Genomic DNA, 16425 nt, shown 5'->3' on the forward strand with positions numbered 1-16425 from the left:
TGGGAGATGTTTAACCACAGCGCCTCCCACAGGTTGGGTGACGAATAGCATTTACGTGATTTATGGTGCACTATTGCCCTTTTCCCACCAGGCCACTGAAACATCACTTTTCATATTATAATGCCATGCAGTCAAATCTCCCATCCAAAGAATAGAACTACTAAACTTTACATATTCAAAATTTGTATTCATGTAGTGTTGGAAACACATTTAAATATTTAATAGACTCTGATTCAGGCAACATTCACATTTTGTCTCCAGTTTATAAACCAACTATAGATGTGAACGTTAGGTTATGTAAAGGAAAGTTGTTCAAAAAAACAAATCACTAAATACTTTAATATTTTATTCATCCCAGTGGGAAAGTCACATAGACCTCATACATCAAAAGCAGCATATTTAAAATACTGTTTACCTCAGGTCACAATTTGACTAAAGTCTTGGCAAAATATTTTTCTTTTTTTAAACAAGGAGAAGCAGGTTGGGCTTCAGAGCTCCTCGCGTCCTCTGGGTTCTTCTGCTACTTGTATGACACAGATATTCAAATGATTACATAGTTGACTGGAAGTCATATTTTGTGTAATCGTGGAAAGCAGTTCATTACGCACTCACCCGTGGTCTGCAGTAGTTTCCAGTCGGGCGTCAGCCGTCGTCTCAGCCTCTCTAAAGCCTCAACATCCTCTGGTAGAAGAGAATGCAGCTGCCCCAGCGAGGGGGCTGCGATGCCGAGAAGGGAGGAGCACGTGGGGCCAATATGCTTCCTCTCATCCTCCTAAAATCAACAAGGAATAGGAATTAATAAATGATAAATGGATGTTATTGAATAAAAATTAATAAATGAGAAATAGATGTTATTGACTGCACGTCAGGACCCACGCAGCAGCTTTCCTACCTGCATGACAACCAGCATGTGGCCTTGAGCGAGGCCCTGGAGCAGACCGGTCAGCTGTCGCCACATGCTGTCACAGACCCCACTATCTGGCTTTTGAACCAGCAGCACCAGACCGGGGTCATACTCGTACCCCAGAGGCAGGAGGAGGCTCAGCACAGCCTGTATGAATCCTGATGCGTCACCGCAGCCCTGTCAGAGGACGGATACACTCAGAACAACTCAGTGCAACTCAAACGCGACACTGAGTTTGCATATATGCAGTACCTTCGTTAGATGCACAGTAATGAAATGTTTGCCTCTTTGTTCCTCTGATTCTTTCCTGCTGAAATGCACCACAAGTGTTTTCCTACGGATGGAAAGAAATGCGAGTGGCAGAGTCAGGAAGGACACGTTTAATCAGTTTCTAATGTAAAAGAGCACAAATCATTGTTACCCGTCCTCTGTGCCTTGAATCGGGACCATTCCATCTCCAACACACACAACTAGAAGCCTGCAAACAGTGGGAGTGGTTTCAAAATAGACATCACAGTGAAATCCAGTTTGAATGTTTCTCATAATGCTGAATCATTTCTTCCACTGAGACACTTTAGGAAAGTTTCAGTTAGATCCACATTACTGCACCGTTTGTTGAGAGCAGCTACAGCGTGCTGGGCCAAACAAATCATCGCCACGGAGACGTCAGGGACCAGCACCAAACCGTTGCAGATCTGAGGCAGCAATAACACAGTGATGTCAGTCAGTGAAGCAGGCATGTCAGTGATAACACTGAACACAAGACAGCGTCCTGACTGTACCTCGTTCTTCACCATCTTATCCACAAGGGCAGAAAGACTGTAGCGGAAAGAAAACCCTGTTTAAGATTCACAAGGAGTACAAAAAGTTAGAGCGTAAGAAATGAACTGTTTCCCACCACAGCTGTGGGTCAGGATGCTCCAGTAAACTCCAGCGTTTACAGCCGTCTGGGCAAGCGACGTCATCAGGGAGCACTACAGCTGTGCGGGTGGGCGGAAAGACTCGTTTCATGGGCGGTGGCCAAAAAATCTCCTGTGAGCTTTCCTCTGTCGGCTCCTGATCCGCTCCCTCTGCTGTGTTAATGTGCTTGGTGCTGCAGGAGGTGGGCAGATCGGCTGCAGGGAAGTGTAATTAAACATGTAAGAAGGCAGAAAACAGATGTAGTGCAGATTTTTTTTTATATACTAAGAGGCAATAGCTCAGAAGTAAGTAGAGGGCAAACCTGCATGTCGGAGGCAGGACCAGTACGTTCTATGCACTGACCGGACACACTGAAGGGACTCAAGCGCACTGAAAGAGAAGACATCATTTCACTGCACTCTTAGAAACACTCGCACTTGTAGAGGTGCGATGCATAAATATTACGGCTAGTGAGCCGACCTTTTACAGGGAGCATCGAGGTTTGCAGGACACGGGGCAGGATCTCCGAGCAGCGTGTGAACTGTCTGACACACGGACTGTGGGAGTGACGTCAAGTTGTATCCTCCCTGGAAACATCCACAGCATCAACGTTAAAGGTTCTCTGACGCTAAGCAGCACATTCACAGACCCACAGGCAAGTTTTATGAACTCTTAACCCAAAGAAAATGGTCAAATCCCATTTGCAGCTCGGCATTTTAAATGTCATGTAGGTAACAACACACTGACCTCCAGCACAGCGCACACTTTTCCCTCTGCAAGGTTCATCAGGAGATGAGTGAGGTGGGCAAAGATGTCTGGAGTGGCGCGCATTTCACCCTGAACACGAAGACACCACAAAATCAGTACAACAGGTGCATGTGTCGCATCATGTACAACAAAAGCGCACGTGCATTTCCAGCTTCATGTTTGTATTTAGCACCTCTGGGTCACCGATGGCTGAGTCAAAGCCCGCAGACACAAGCACCAAGTCTGGGCAAAACTGTGAGAAAGAATCACAAGTCCCAGATAAATTATGGCCAACACATCAGACCTTATGTTAGTGAAATGAGAATGTTCTGTCTCACCTCATACGCCACTGGCAGAAGAATATGAAAGAAGACTGAAAGATAGTCACTGTTCTGCATTCCTACCTTAACGAGCGCAACAAGAAGTCATTTATTAACACGTTCATCATCATTGGGTCAAAGAATATGAAAAGGTTTTAATAAAAACTGAATTATATCCATTGACTTCCATATTATCAGACAGTAAATGTATTGAAGCATAGAGTTTCCAGTGTTTTTTTACAGTATTACTCTGTGTACTTACTTTGTTCCATGGTACATTAATATTAAATCCTGCCCCTTTCTCTTTGCCAACTGTGTCAAAGTCTGATTCCTTGAGCTGAGGCCAGAACTTCTGATGCTCGAAGCGATGCCATGAGAAGTAGAGCACGCTGGAACAAAACATACAGAGTTGAACTCACCAGGAAACAACCACTAGACAAACCTTTAAGAACCTTTAGTAAGCACTAACCTTGGATCATCCTCAAAGCAGTACTGCACCCCTTGACCGTGATGTATGTCCCAGTCGACTATCAACACCCTGCAAAACATGTAAACGGTAAAGACGGATGCAGCAGCTGTTGCCAGAATCAACATCTGCATGAAAAGCCACATCACCTCTTGGCTCCGTGTCTCTGCTGGGCGTATCGAGCTGCTATGGCCACATTGTTGAAAATACAGAAACCACTGGCAGCACTGTGCATACTGTGGTGTCCTGGTGGTCTGGGAAAGACATGATATGAATAATAATAGATTTTCCACTGAGTGTTTCATCGCATACTGATGAACATCAAATTTCAAAAGATCCAGTAACCCGACTAAACCAGCCAACAGCCTCACCTGACCAGGGCCATGCCATTCCTCACCTTCCCCGTCATCACACTGTCCACAAGTTGCAGCGAGGCTCCTATCGCCAACTTGGCACAGTGATAAATGTTCTAGGAGAACGGAAATGAAACAAACACAACATACAACAACAGCAATTGAGAGGCAAATAATATTGAATGTAAGACCCACTGGGTGGAAGTAGACGTCACCATACTGCAGCGTGAACTCCATCAGGTCCTCCAGACTCATGGACGGGGTCGTCTTCACGGCTTCAAGGTATTCCGCACTGTTGGGAGCAGCAAGGTTTAAGGTACAGTACTTACTCCATCCCCACGACCGCAATAAACTGCTGTGTTTTCTGACCTGTGAACCAGCAGGATCTCCGCATCTGTCGCCTCTCGGACGGGTACGGAGACGCAACGATCGGCCAGACCGCTCTCAACCAGAGCCCCATGACTCACAGTCAGTCGCTCGGGAACTTCGAACTTGCATGCCGGACTGTGGAGCGATGAACACTTCAAATATATGCATTTGCATTTGTGTCTCTTATGTCTTCGGTAGTAAATCCAAAAAATGTGTGAAATCAAAGTTGACGTGAAGTGTTATACAGTTATTTGTTTTTATTTCATTATTTCAATTTATATTTCATTATGTTTATGAAATTACGAACACATCACAGTGTACTGATGAAAAATTGTTGTAGATAAATGTAAAAAAGTGAATTTTGCTGCCTTAAATCGAGGAGAAAATCAGCTGTACATCTAACTGTACCAGTTGCGGTGTTCCTCGTTAATTGACCGGACCAGAAACAAAGCCCAACTTTCAGTTCCCGTCGAAAAAACAACTGGACGTAACCAACTCCGGAAAATAAACTGTATTGTATTGATAACTCTATTCATTAGATATTGAATTCCTTTATTTATCTATTCGATAAAATATGAAATATGTATTTAAGATCTGAAACAACGTGAGTTTGTTTGTTTCATTTTACCAGTAAATGTCCACATTGATTAACTCTGACTTCTACTCACTCGACCCAGAGCAGTTTATACTTGGTCATCTCCTCGTCGTAAATCAACGCAGTCCCCATGTTCTTCTGTTTTCTCACACGCGTCAAGCTGCACACACCGTTAACGTTACCCTGAAGTGCAATTCGCTCTTCTTTTAGCTGTCTTTAGTGAAAACAACGTTAAGGCGCACTACCGCCACCACCTGTTTGGATGCGGTATCTACTCTGACCCCAATTCTAACCAGCAACACACACACAGCTCAAGTAAAAAAAGGTTCTCAAAAGCGTATAATTATCCAATGTGTCCTCAGTGTGTGTAGGTACAACACATATCCATCTATTCTTTGTGACATAAATTTATTGACTTGATTATATTTTTATTTGTAAGGATTGCCTGTTTGTTGTGTTTCTGTCTAGTTTATCTGTAGGAAGCCAAAGCAAAAATGTCACTTGAATAAACAACCCAGTCTGTGATTTTATTCAAAAATAACATTCACAATAGTGCAACAGAAATTAATAAACAAGGTAAATATTAGAAGCAGAGTGGTGGTGGCTTGGTTCACATGGGAAAGTTTGTGGGAAATCTCTCAGCCTTCAGTCACCATGTCCTCCTCGGTCCTGTCCCCTGTATCCTCCTGCATTCTTCTAGGAAGAGCTGAGCTCATTTTCTCATTCTCTTCCCCTCGTTCATCCGCTGACTCCTCCTCTACTTTCCTACAGAACACGAGAAGAGCTCCTCTGCATTTCCTCCTGAACGACGGGTCGCAGGCAGCGTACAGGACGGGGTTCAGGCAGGAGTTGAGGTAGGCCAAGCATGTGACGTAGGGCTGAGCGGCGAGTAAAACCTGGTCTAAAGGGCAGGAGTAGGGCACGAAACCAAACTCCAGCAGCATGGACACGGTTTTGTTGACGTGCAGCGGCAGCCAGCACAGGAAGAAGGCCATCACTAAAGTCACGATAACCCTGAGGAGCCGGCGCTGGCGCCTGCGGTCTGGACGAGGGCCCTTTCCAAAATGTCTGCTCAGTAACTGGGCCAGGGAGCAGTAGCAGACCAGTAAAATGACCAGAGGCAGCACGAAGCCAATTAAGGTTGATTTGAGACTCAAGGCGGCCGTCCACCACATCTCAGCCCTCTCCCTGTCGGCCTCCTCCACCTCTGCCCCTATTAACAAGGAGTAATCCATCTGGCAGGACAGAAGTACTGATCCAGAACCATCTCCAGAGTCCGAGTCCAGCTCCACCTCCTGGACAGAGCGCAGCAGCAAACCGGGCAGCGCCAGCACCCCGGCCAGGACCCACACTCCCCCGAGGACCCAGAGCGCCCTGCTGGGGAAGCTGTGCGGGGCATGGTGGCTGGGGGGGTGGCGTCCGGTCAGAACCCAGTACCGCTCCACGCTGAGCATGCTCAGGCTGAACACGCTGGCGTACATGTTGAGAGCGGTGAGGAAGCTGCTGATTTGGCAGAGGGGCTGCCCAAAAGGCCAGTGGTAGCCTATGGCTGTGTAGACGGCCCAGAGCGGCAGAGTCACGAGGAAGCAGAGGTCTGCTAGGGCTAAGCTGGCTATCAGGGAGTCAGTGAGGGTGCGGGAGGAGCGAGGGATGGAGGGAGGAGGAGAGGAAGAGCTGGAGGACTGGGAGGAGGGTCTGTTGTTTTGTCCTAAGGAATATCTGTTTCCTTTCTTCTGACGAAATGACTCCTGGTTCACTCCTCCACCTCCGGCAACCGTCGCCTGACTGGTTCTGATGCAGCAAAAACACACGTGTCCAATCTTCTTCCTGCTTTCATCCCCAGCCCTCGTTCGTCTTCTCCCCTCGGCTCGGCCCACGTAGACCCAGAGCACCAGGCCGTTGCCAAGGCAACCAACTAAAAAGGCCAGCAGGTAGACGGACGGGATGATGGAGAAGGAGGGAGACCAGTCAGTGTAATCACAGTGGAAGAGGGGAGGGGGAGAAGGAGAGGAGGAGGGGGAGGCGAGGAGGTCTGTGTCTGACATCTGTAGATCCAGCTCTGCTGTTTCTACATCCACTGGCTTTTATATTAAAAGCACTAAATGTGCAGAGGTTTGTCCTCCCTGATTTCTTCTGTGTCTTGATTCTAAAATCGCCATGGAAAAAAATAATTGAACATTATTAAGATCAGGATGCATTGAGAATTATTAGACAAAATCAATTTGCCTAAAACACCGTTTTATTTTTATTCCATTTTGTCTGTTTGTGACCATTCCAGTCTGAGTTGAGTTTACATTGTTTTTCACTTTACAGAACACAAGTGCAAATCAAGAAAGTACAAGGACCCTAATTGTAATAAAGTGTGTAAGATATACACACATGCATCCTTACTCACCTCAGGCTACTTCACCAACGTGAACAAACTCCCGTCTGATGGTTAAACTCAGACTTCTTCTCATTCTGTCCTCTCTCTGTCTCTTCGTCTGCGCTGTGGAAGCTGTGGAAGCTGTGTCTTCCCCTTAAAGCTGCATATAAAGCACTGTCCTCTACACACACCCGCCCACCCAACACATGCACAAACATAAATGTCAATACACACAACCAGAAACTTTCTCTTATTCCCAAAGCAGACCACCCTGGCAGAGTTACGAGATCTGCAAACAAACCACCCCAAAAACAACACGCACCTCCCACGAGACACAATAACTGCCCCCACAAACCCGAGACACGCAAACACACTCACCAATAGATGCCCCGGTGCTCAGGGCTGCTCGTAGTCTCTGTGCCTATCGGAACCATTGTCCTCAGTGTCTCACATGTTCAAACACACACAGGGACAACCACGACTTTAAACCAAAGTAATGTAAAAATGGACGTTAACCCACAGCTGTGTTGACTGTCGATACCGGAAAATACAAACACAGGGCAACTTCCAAAACATGTGCACAGGATAATTGAGTGTCTTTCATTCTTATAAAAAATATTATAACATGTAAAGCTACTGAATAACTTGAATAAGTAAATAACATATAACTCATATTGTTCACAGAATGAAATGTAGAACAGAGGACAGATGTGATCCCAACATGGTTTTATTTTAATTTGACCACAATTATTAGATTTAGTGCCAGTAGAAGAGTCACTGGATCCGTGTGCGGCTGCAGAGTAAACAGTGAAGATGCTCACACAGTAAACAGGAAGCGTTTGTTTCCATAGGGCCAGAGGTCATGCTACCGTCAACCTGTTGTTATGGAAAGAGATGTTCCTCAAAACATTCTTTACTTTACTTACTGGGAAAGAAAAGAGAGTAAAAGCAAACGGAACATTTTTGACTGAGCAGGAACTTTAAAGCCTGTGGGTCACAGTGGGAGACGACGAGGTACAGGAAGAGCTGAGAGATTAGAAAAGGGCCTGAGCTGCTCTCAGAGACTATAAAGCCACGGGGCTGGTAATAGCCTTTGAAAAGCAGCAATGGGTTGGCTACTAGTAAAAGATAAGCGTTTGCATATTCCTTATCACTGGAGCTGTAGTAGAGGCAAAGCTTCAGAGGGATTAAACGCCCTGTGGAGACACACAGCACCTGCCGCCATGACTCTCTACAGAGCAGATCCGGTGCTCATCTGCCTGCTCGTCACCGCGATGGCTGCAGCGGAGGTGCAGGACAAATTCTCACCCGAGTGCAAGAGGTTCCTGTACATGGGGACGCAGCCTCGAGGGCTGGAGGAGCAGCCTTTTAAGAGGATCTGCCACTTCTACGCTGGGAAACCGCGCTTCGTGACCCTGTACGACTCCTTCAACCACATCCCCGTTTATTCCGCATACACCTTCAAGCGCTCCGACGGTTTCAAGAAGGTGGACGTTCCCTGGATGTATGAACCACAGGTAGGGCTGCGTTCAAGGGGACGGTCTTATGTCAAAATGCTTTTTGTTAATGCAGCCGATGTTTACTGTGCAGCTTTCCACAACCTCTGGCTCCAGAGAAATGCAGCAGTTCCCCTCAGAAAACATTCACAAGAGCTTCGAGGACGCTCAGGCTGTTCTGGACGACTACTCGGACAGCGTGATCTACGAACGCGGTCAGCTGAGTCCAGACGAGCACCAGGCCAACCCCGACGACAAGGCGGCCACCTACACCCTGACCAACGTGGTCCCTCAGGTCAGAGAGTTCAACATCGGGCCCTGGAAGGACCACGAGCACATCATCCGCAAGAGGCTCAACAACTACTGCCGCGGCGCGGCCTACATGATCACTGGGGTCACCACCTCGGGTCACACCATTCGCCGTCACAACATCAACCGCCTGGGCATCCCCACCTACCTGTGGTCGGCCTACTGCTGCGTTGACTTTGACCACAATGCGCCTTTCTCTGAGCGCTCAAAGTTCCCGGCCTTTGCAGCTTACGGGCTCAACGACAGGGAGAATAATAAGGTCCAGGAGACGACCGTGCAGGAGCTGGAGAACTTCCTCAAGAGGGTCACTTATGTCAGCAGCTCTTTCCAGATCTTCTACGACAACTGCATCCCTCCTAACAGTCCAAACAGCGCCCTGCACCTGCCCTGAGGGCATTCAGCAGCTTCATGTTGACATAGATAATAATATAAATCAGCAAAAACAATGTTTGGTATTTTCATAGTATCATTTAGTTTCACTGGGTCTTGAAAAATGTCAAATTTAAAATGATCTCAAAAACATTATGATTGGTTCTGAGTCAACATTGGTCAAATAAAAAAATATCAGTCCCTTTGGTAAACTTGGTCCTTTTTTTTACAGGTAGTAGCTTATCTCACTTTAATTCTGACATATATAAACCTGGAGCCTGGTGTCGAGTCTAGTGTACTCTGTAAGCCTTTTGTTGAGCACAGATTAGATCACCAGCTTTACATTTTCACATTCATCTTCTCAAGTGTACCGCTGTAAGTGACACACTGCTCCCAGCAGAACTCCTTCACACCAGTTTCCCAATAAAGTGAATCAAAGTAATTGACCGCTCTCTTCATTATTAATTGAAATCTATTTTTTTGCTGTACTTAGTAGTGTCTATGACCTGCTCCCTGAACAGGATTTAAATATTTAAACATAGAAGGGACACAAACCTGTCATATGACTAGGAACTGCTCTGACCTGCCAGCTGGCAGCAGCCACAGTAGCAGATGGTCAACCCTACAGGGCCTGTTTTGACCAGCAGCAGATGAAGCTTTGACCGTATGGTCAGCAGAGGGAGACATTTTTGGGCACTGAGTAGTAAAACCACTTTCACTGTAGACTGCCCTTCAGAATCTGAAGTCTTTTTTTAATCATTTTAAAGTAAAATAAAACAAAAAAATGTTTCTGTACAGAGTATGCCGAGTGTTCAGCTCAGGCTTTACTGTAATTATTGTCATAATGTGCCATTACGTTCAAGCTAAAGTAAAAACATTTTAAAAGAAACCATAAAGCTCTTTGCAGTACAAAGAAATAACATTTGGATTCACACAGAAACCGAGCACATAAAAACCTCACACAGGAAGTCCAGTTTATGAGCCTGATCTGGTCTCAGTTGAACCAGGTGGTGTTTAGCTGCGTTTGTTTCTTGATGCTTGTGTCCAGTTTGAGGACTTCTCGTATGGCCATGGTGGCGTACGTTGAAGGAGGCAGCGAGAACTCCATCCGCAGGGAGCGAAACTTGCCCTCTGTTGGGTTGGTGAAAAGAATGCATGCATGCAGTTTTAATCTCAGATTACAGATTATTTTCAATACAGCAGTGACAGACTGCAAAGCATCACTTCTAGATTTACCAGTATTGAATACTGGAGGAGGTGCCTTGTCCAGTTTCTCTACGTCAGTGTGCACCAGTGAGATCCTGGGATCGTCATAGTGAATCACCTCCCTGCACAAAACAAAGGGACGTCATAAAACATGCATTTGAAAACACTAACAATCTAATACTAACACAAGCACTGTATTGTTAGGGACTGACCAGCTGACATCACTTGGCCTGATGACGACACGTCTGTAGGCTCCTGCCAGAGAGTAGTCCTTCACTTTGTGCCTCATGTTGTCGATGTCCAGCCTGTCTGCAGCAAGTAGCTCTCTGTAACCTTTACCCACTGACGGAGGCGCACACACGTCACATGATCAGATCATTCTTTTTAAAATGAATCATCCTGTTCCGCTTTACTTTTTTCACATAGATCAGTGTTATATCATTCCCACAGGTAAAGTTAATTCCTACCATGGTGAGTGGGGTAGATGACGTCAAACCCAGGCAGGGGCATCACAATGTCATGGATGGAGTGAGTCTCAGCCTCCTCTGCAGACAGCACGTGTGCCGTGGCTTCAAGAAGGAATCAAAATCAGAAAAAGTAAATCTCTGCATATCTCCAACATTCTCCAGCTGAAATAAAAGTGTAACTACCAACCTCCACTGAGCACCAGGTCCCCCTCCACAGGCTTCAGACCAAAGGCTTCGATCCGGCGGCTCACCATGGTGTTCCACACCACACTCTGGTAACTGTGGATGTACATCAGGCGGTTGTTACGGGGGATCTGGAGAGAAAGAAGCAAAAAGAGAGAACAGAAATTCAACTTGGTGGATAGAAATAAATGGCAAATGTGACGTCTCATAAGGGGTTTAATGCATAAACAGATGTGATGCTGGAAAAAAAGGAGGTTGAGGAAACCAGTTCCTCATGGTTGCAACATTACACAGATAGGGACTGCTTCCCACTGCTCTTTAGGTGCCACACGTCCACCCACCACCCGAACCCATCACTAGCTGAAAACCAACCAGTCCGAAAGCAGTGATGATGTTCTTCTTGCCATACATAGACAGGCCTCGCAGCAGCTGCCCCTCCACGCATCGCTTGTTGGGCAGCTTTTTCAGGGATGCCTCTGGGTCCTGAGACTTTGCCCACTCCTCCCTGCAGCGGACCAGAAATTCTTTCTCAGCTGTGGAAAGCAAGAAGAGGTGAAGGAACGCTTTAAAACACAATTAACAATACACTCGATGTCTGGAATGCATTACCTCCTGGACGAGGTTTCAGAATCAAATCCACCACCTCATTCCAGTCATTTCTCAGGATTGCCCTGTCCAAAACAAGAAACCAGACTGTGACCATTTAAAATCCCATGGTTTATACAAGCATTCGGTTCAGACTTTACCTGCCAACATGTTGTGTAGGCACCGCTGTGGTGCCAAAGCGCTGCATGCCGTAGTAGTTGATGAAGCCGGTCTGCTTCAGCGATGTCATGGCCTGTTGGACCTGCTCATCTGTTCCTGAGATATTCCTGATGAACAAATATGCCGGTAAAGAAAACAGTGAGCTTCTCAGTTCTGTAAAGCCATTATGACAAAATCTGACTCATAGCCTGTCCCATACAAATCAACTGAGTGGATACGTACTCCACCTACAGGTAATTTGCATGGGCTTCACCCCATTCATTTACACAAGCTGACCTGATGACCACAGTGAAGTGATTCCCCTGCAGCTCCCCTAACTTCAAGGGCTGGTTTTTGTAGCTGAAGTTTCCAACCTTAAGATTCATGAGGCACTTGTTGAGGTGAGCCAGCCTCTCTGCCGTGATCCTGACACGACAAAGCATGTTATCACCCGCTGATGCATTCCCAGCACATGTTAGACACGTATGCATGCTAAGGAGTGTGATCACGTTGCTTACAGGATCACATACTCACCTATGAACAGCAATCTCCTGCACAGTGATGGCTCTCTTGTCCTTGGTTCCCATGTAAGAAAACATGTTGGGTCTGAGCCTAAAATAACAAATGTTTTAACATTATTTAATATAGTAAAAACCATCAAGCTTTCTAAGATTAAATGATGACTTAGTACAAAGCAAACACAAGGAGCTATAATCAGACCTGAGGAACTTTGAAAGCACATTGATGGCATCCATGGTGTCCTTGTTCTCCTTATACAAGACAAAGTGGCAGAAATTGCCACGATTTTTGGGCCAAAAGTGTTTCCTTGGAGCTTTTATGGACACAGAGAAAAAAAAAGTTCTGGACGATCTGGATAAATAAATGTTGAGCTACAGACGACAAGTATAGGATTATTATCTTTATAATTGCATCAGTTGTAATTTCTTTATTTAATACCAGAATTTCGAGAGAATAAAAAGAGGTTTAGGGGAAAAAAAACAACAAACTAACATTTGAAGGTACTGACATGTAACTCTGAGCTTTAACCACTTCCTCTGTCCTGTGGAACAGGTTCTTACCTGCAGTAGTTTTGACCTCTATCCACCAGAGAACAGCAGAGGGGGGATAGAACAATGTTACTAAGAAGAGGATCCGTATGGACTACATGTCACGTCTCAGGGGTGAGATCTCATGCATGGGCCAGGGAGAGATTTGTGTCTTTTAAATGGTTAATGGAAGATGGGTGTAAGCTAACATGGAGTCTCCCTGCTTTCAGTGTCGTCCTTTGAAGACTTAAACCTGACATTTAACATAATGGACCTTATTGTTTTGTGAAATGCTGTCATCTAAATCAAGATTTCTGTCTTTATAAAAAGGGAGGGTCTGGGCGTACTCATGCAGGTGTATTCATCGTGCACATGCACAAGTGCATGCAACATATTTTACCGCTCTGTAATTCAGCTGCAACCACATGCACCGCAGCAGATAACCTGAAGCATTAAGAACATGCATGGCTAAGGATTCTGTTCCAGGCTGTTCTCTGCATACCTGAGAGTGCTTTCTTTCCAGCAGCATGATACGCCACAATGAACTTGCGACCATCCTTCTCTTCTGTTTTTGTCTCCAGACCAGGAAATTGAGTCTTGATGGCTTTGTGGACCAGCGTCCGTTTTTCCTTTGTATCCTCCATCACCTATCGATGTTAAAAGGAATGTAGGGAGATTTACCGGGTAAATTGTGATTTGAAATGACTGCAGGCGTTGTCAACTCACTTCAATGGAGACGTTTCCCTCTTTATTCTTGAAGAGTTGCAGCTCACCAAGCTCCTGCTTCTGCACCGCAGTCAGTACATCGGTTTCATTTGACTGCTGCTCAGCCTCCGGGACGTCCTTGAAATTAAAGAACCACAAAAGAAAAAAGACCTGAACCAAGGCCTCCAGTTAAACGTACAGAACCAGCCATGTAGGGACATTTTAGTAACTAAAGCAAGTGCCACATGACGAAAATGCAATTTCATAACTTACCGCAGCCTCTGCCGGGACAGACAGATCATCTAAATGCACGATTTTGCCTTGTTTGTTGATTTCATGCACCACAAAATCAGAATATCTGGGACCAAACCACAAGAACGGATCCGTTAAGCAATTCATATAACAATCCTTAGATTGAGTCGCTTAAAAAGTTGCATTTTCTCTAAGACGAACCTTTCCTTCAGGATTCCTGAAAACCCCTCATGGTCACTGATATACTTCAAGATGCCCACGTCCAGCTCAGTGAGGCCATGTTTCATCATATCAGCGAAGGTCTCCCCGTCCTCCTCTCCTTCACTGGCTTCCTCCACAGGCCCCTGCTCCTCATCTTGATGGGCGGGCCCTCCGTTCTCATGATCGCTCTCAACTCTTGGTTTCTTGGACGGTATCTCTTCCTTCTCATCCTCTGGACATCCTCTCTTCTCTCCAACGTGGTCAAGAACAACCGAAGGCTGAGACTCAGCCATCGCAGCCAAGCTGCGACAAAAGATAACACACAGTAGTAGTTAATATGGTGTCACAACTGTGTTTAACATTGACATAATTTGATTGGGCGCCACACTAAATAACTGACAGGCTGCAGTTATTAGGCTTCATATTGACACCTTACTTACAGTTGGCGCAGGTGAGGGATCAACAAACGTGGAGGCAGAAACACGTGTTGCAGCTTAAAGAATCTGTTGTTCGGCACAAACCTTTAGAGAAGCACAGAAATATATATTCACTCTCGGGTTAGCAGAGCTGCTAGCGTGTTCAAGTGGTTGTCAACAAGCTAGCAAACGCCGCTAGCCAAGGTTAGCGTTCGCTAGCTCCGAAGCTAACCTAAACTCCTGACTGAACACAGCAAAGCACGACGTGGTTCCAGCGAGACGTTCCCATTTAGCCCACACACGCGCGATTACATTCACCGAAAGCTGCTCTTCTCTCACGTGTGTAAACCGGAAGCGGATCCTGCTCCAAACCCGCCCGGTCCTGTCCGGTTCGGTCCACGGCTCAGCAGCTCAGTGCGTATGTGCCACAGATGCTCTAATAGGAAAGAAGAACGGCTAATCGGCAAATTAACTCTAGCCTACATAAACAGCGGAAAACTTGTGTCCACGCATGCGCATTGAGCAATCGAGCGGTGTGGGCTGCATGGCCGTATCTACTGAATCGCGTAGGGCAAACATTTGTTGGGCAACTTCTGTCAGAATCAGAAATAGCTTTATGACAGGTATGTTTACAAAAATGACGAATTTGTTGTGGTGACAGAATCCTTCACATCTTGACAGATTGACAATGACATACATAGGTAACGGTATATACATATCATAAAAATATCAAGAGTGTAGTAGTAGTAGTAGTAAGTAAAAGTACACAATGTCTTAATGTACATGTTGTTGTATATGTTGGCAACGGTGTATGCTTTGTTCAGTGTTTTTGTGAATAGGTCATATGTTATTCTAACTGCTGTATTGATTTGCCCACATTATTTATTGGTTCGGCATTAAAAGACAACATCACAGGTTTCAATGGGAGTTAACCTAAGCCATCCCGGGTAGTATTTAAGAATAAAGGGACACTCAGATTCCTTCATATTTTCTATGCAGAAAGATTATGTCTGTACAGTACCTGCCCCAGCAACGGTCAGACTGAGGGGAGGGGAATCCAGCCTGCTGGAGCACTAATGCTTTGTCCGCCATTGTTTTTCCTTGCCTATGCGTATAGCACTAATATTCAATGAATATTCAGGAGTAGCACTAGCTTATGTTGCTAGCATTTGCTGGTGCATTAGCTCTGACTGGCTGGCAGCAACCGATTCAGTATTAATACTTTATTTTGTAGGCAATATCAGACAGTTTTGCTTGGCTGAAGTGGCTGGATCTACTGCTGACTGGGGAACATGTGTGTTACGGATCATTAATTTTGTGCTGCTTGTAAACAAAGAAGCAGTCGAAACTAGGTTCAGGATGCTAAGGACAAACCAGCATTAGCTTGGGTGGCAGCAACTCTAATACTAATAGAATAATTCATTTGATTCTTTTGTAGGATTTTGTATCCTGCTTTGATTTAAAATAAAAGGCTGCTAAACGACTTAGAAACAACGTATTTATCAAAACACAGTTAAAATATAACCTATTGTAAAAAAATGTAAAGCAGTGTATGGACGTTTGTCTGTTACAATCTGCAACTTCATCTGGCAGTGGTAGATTCATTGCACCACTGGGATATTAAGTTGTGCTTCTAGGCGCAGAAACACATGTGTCTGGCTCTCGGCTGTCTGTTGCTGGATGCCGACCTTTGGCTCTGCCGGACACCTGCTCTCTGCTGCGGGCAGCTTCGTACTCCTCCATACGGCATAACTCATTGGAGCTGTACTGTGGTTCAACTAACCATGAACATCAGACTGTGCTGTAGAACTCGCTGTCTTCTAAATAATACACAGCAGGACCTTCGGCCATTTAATATCATTGCTGTATGCGAAAAACAATGGCGGACTGTGTTAATTATTTGAATTGCAATAGGCTAAAATAAACTGTCAGCAAAGAATAAAATTTTACATTTTAGCTTCTCAAAAATTCTTACTTTTACGTTTGTGGTCATTAATTTGAATTTGTATATG

General features: G+C 45.4%; 4 protein-coding genes across 7 annotated transcripts; 1 reads left to right on the plus strand and 3 right to left on the minus strand.

Moving 5' to 3' along the window:
* Window positions 1-332: 332 nt before the first annotated feature.
* Window positions 333-4884, minus strand: hdac10 (histone deacetylase 10). Of its 2 annotated transcripts, XM_055509422.1 has the most exons (20): window positions 4728-4884; window positions 4060-4194; window positions 3886-3982; window positions 3709-3806; window positions 3487-3591; window positions 3341-3409; window positions 3134-3260; window positions 2890-2955; window positions 2745-2804; window positions 2552-2641; window positions 2285-2391; window positions 2127-2194; window positions 1803-2019; window positions 1687-1723; window positions 1514-1599; window positions 1326-1382; window positions 1157-1238; window positions 893-1081; window positions 613-772; window positions 333-523 (listed from the first exon to the last, which is right to left on the minus strand). In XM_055509422.1, the coding sequence occupies exons 1-20, from the start codon at window positions 4784-4786 to the stop codon at window positions 489-491; spliced, it is 1944 nt and encodes a 647-aa protein (XP_055365397.1). In that variant the 5' UTR covers window positions 4787-4884; the 3' UTR covers window positions 333-488. The 2 variants fall into 2 exon arrangements, with proteins under 2 accessions (XP_055365397.1, XP_055365398.1); XM_055509423.1 differs by lacking the exon at window positions 4728-4884 and having other exon boundaries at window positions 3911-3982; window positions 4060-4076.
* Window positions 4885-5046: 162 nt separating this feature from the next.
* aplnr2 (apelin receptor 2) lies at window positions 5047-7561 on the minus strand. Its single transcript, XM_029154805.3, has 2 exons — window positions 7050-7561; window positions 5047-6800 (listed from the first exon to the last, which is right to left on the minus strand). The coding sequence occupies exon 2, from the start codon at window positions 6697-6699 to the stop codon at window positions 5293-5295; it is 1407 nt and encodes a 468-aa protein (XP_029010638.1). The 5' UTR covers window positions 6700-6800; window positions 7050-7561; the 3' UTR covers window positions 5047-5292.
* A 166-nt stretch (window positions 7562-7727) lies between these two features.
* On the plus strand, window positions 7728-9611 carry LOC114856773 (endonuclease domain-containing 1 protein-like). The gene is made up of 2 exons (XM_029152477.3): window positions 7728-8536; window positions 8610-9611. The coding sequence occupies exons 1-2, from the start codon at window positions 8126-8128 to the stop codon at window positions 9213-9215; spliced, it is 1017 nt and encodes a 338-aa protein (XP_029008310.1). The 5' UTR covers window positions 7728-8125; the 3' UTR covers window positions 9216-9611.
* Window positions 9612-9912: 301 nt separating this feature from the next.
* On the minus strand, window positions 9913-14969 carry pus7 (pseudouridine synthase 7). 3 transcript variants are annotated; one of them, XM_029152474.3, is made up of 18 exons: window positions 14753-14969; window positions 14438-14518; window positions 13998-14300; window positions 13818-13902; window positions 13566-13682; window positions 13342-13486; window positions 12873-12890; window positions 12514-12625; window positions 12328-12405; window positions 12091-12219; window positions 11796-11921; window positions 11659-11720; window positions 11422-11582; window positions 11054-11180; window positions 10867-10968; window positions 10612-10741; window positions 10430-10521; window positions 9913-10324 (listed from the first exon to the last, which is right to left on the minus strand). In XM_029152474.3, exons 3-18 carry the CDS (start codon window positions 14288-14290, stop codon window positions 10188-10190), a joined length of 1914 nt encoding a protein of 637 aa, XP_029008307.1. In that variant the 5' UTR covers window positions 14291-14300; window positions 14438-14518; window positions 14753-14969; the 3' UTR covers window positions 9913-10187. The 3 variants fall into 3 exon arrangements, with proteins under 3 accessions (XP_029008307.1, XP_029008305.1, XP_029008308.1); XM_029152472.3 differs by having other exon boundaries at window positions 14646-14969; XM_029152475.3 differs by lacking the exon at window positions 12873-12890 and having other exon boundaries at window positions 14646-14966.
* Window positions 14970-16425: the final 1456 nt, after the last annotated feature.

This window comes from Betta splendens, chromosome 6, assembly GCF_900634795.4.
Source record: "Betta splendens chromosome 6, fBetSpl5.4, whole genome shotgun sequence".
NCBI classification, from domain to species: Eukaryota; Metazoa; Chordata; class Actinopteri; order Anabantiformes; family Osphronemidae; genus Betta; species Betta splendens.

Excerpts from the sequence above, each read along its gene's own strand:
- hdac10 (XM_055509422.1), bottom strand. The coding sequence starts at position 4,786 with ATGGGGACTGCGTTGATTTACGACGAGGAGATGACCAAGTATAAACTG. Across the intron at positions 2,195-2,284 it reads CTCGATGCTCCCTGTAAAAG|TGCGCTTGAGTCCCTTCAGT; the intron begins GTCGGCTCACTA and ends CTTCTCTTTCAG. Across the intron at positions 524-612 it reads GAAACTACTGCAGACCACGG|TAGCAGAAGAACCCAGAGGA; the intron begins GTGAGTGCGTAA and ends GTGTCATACAAG.
- aplnr2 (XM_029154805.3), bottom strand. The coding sequence starts at position 6,699 with ATGTCAGACACAGACCTCCTCGCCTCCCCCTCCTCCTCTCCTTCTCCC.
- LOC114856773 (XM_029152477.3), top strand. The coding sequence starts at position 8,126 with ATGGGTTGGCTACTAGTAAAAGATAAGCGTTTGCATATTCCTTATCAC. Across the intron at positions 8,537-8,609 it reads CCTGGATGTATGAACCACAG|CTTTCCACAACCTCTGGCTC; the intron begins GTAGGGCTGCGT and ends TTTACTGTGCAG.
- pus7 (XM_029152474.3), bottom strand. The coding sequence starts at position 14,290 with ATGGCTGAGTCTCAGCCTTCGGTTGTTCTTGACCACGTTGGAGAGAAG. Across the intron at positions 11,922-12,090 it reads CACTTCACTGTGGTCATCAG|GAATATCTCAGGAACAGATG; the intron begins GTCAGCTTGTGT and ends TTTGTTCATCAG. Across the intron at positions 11,721-11,795 it reads CCTACACAACATGTTGGCAG|GGCAATCCTGAGAAATGACT; the intron begins GTAAAGTCTGAA and ends TGTTTTGGACAG.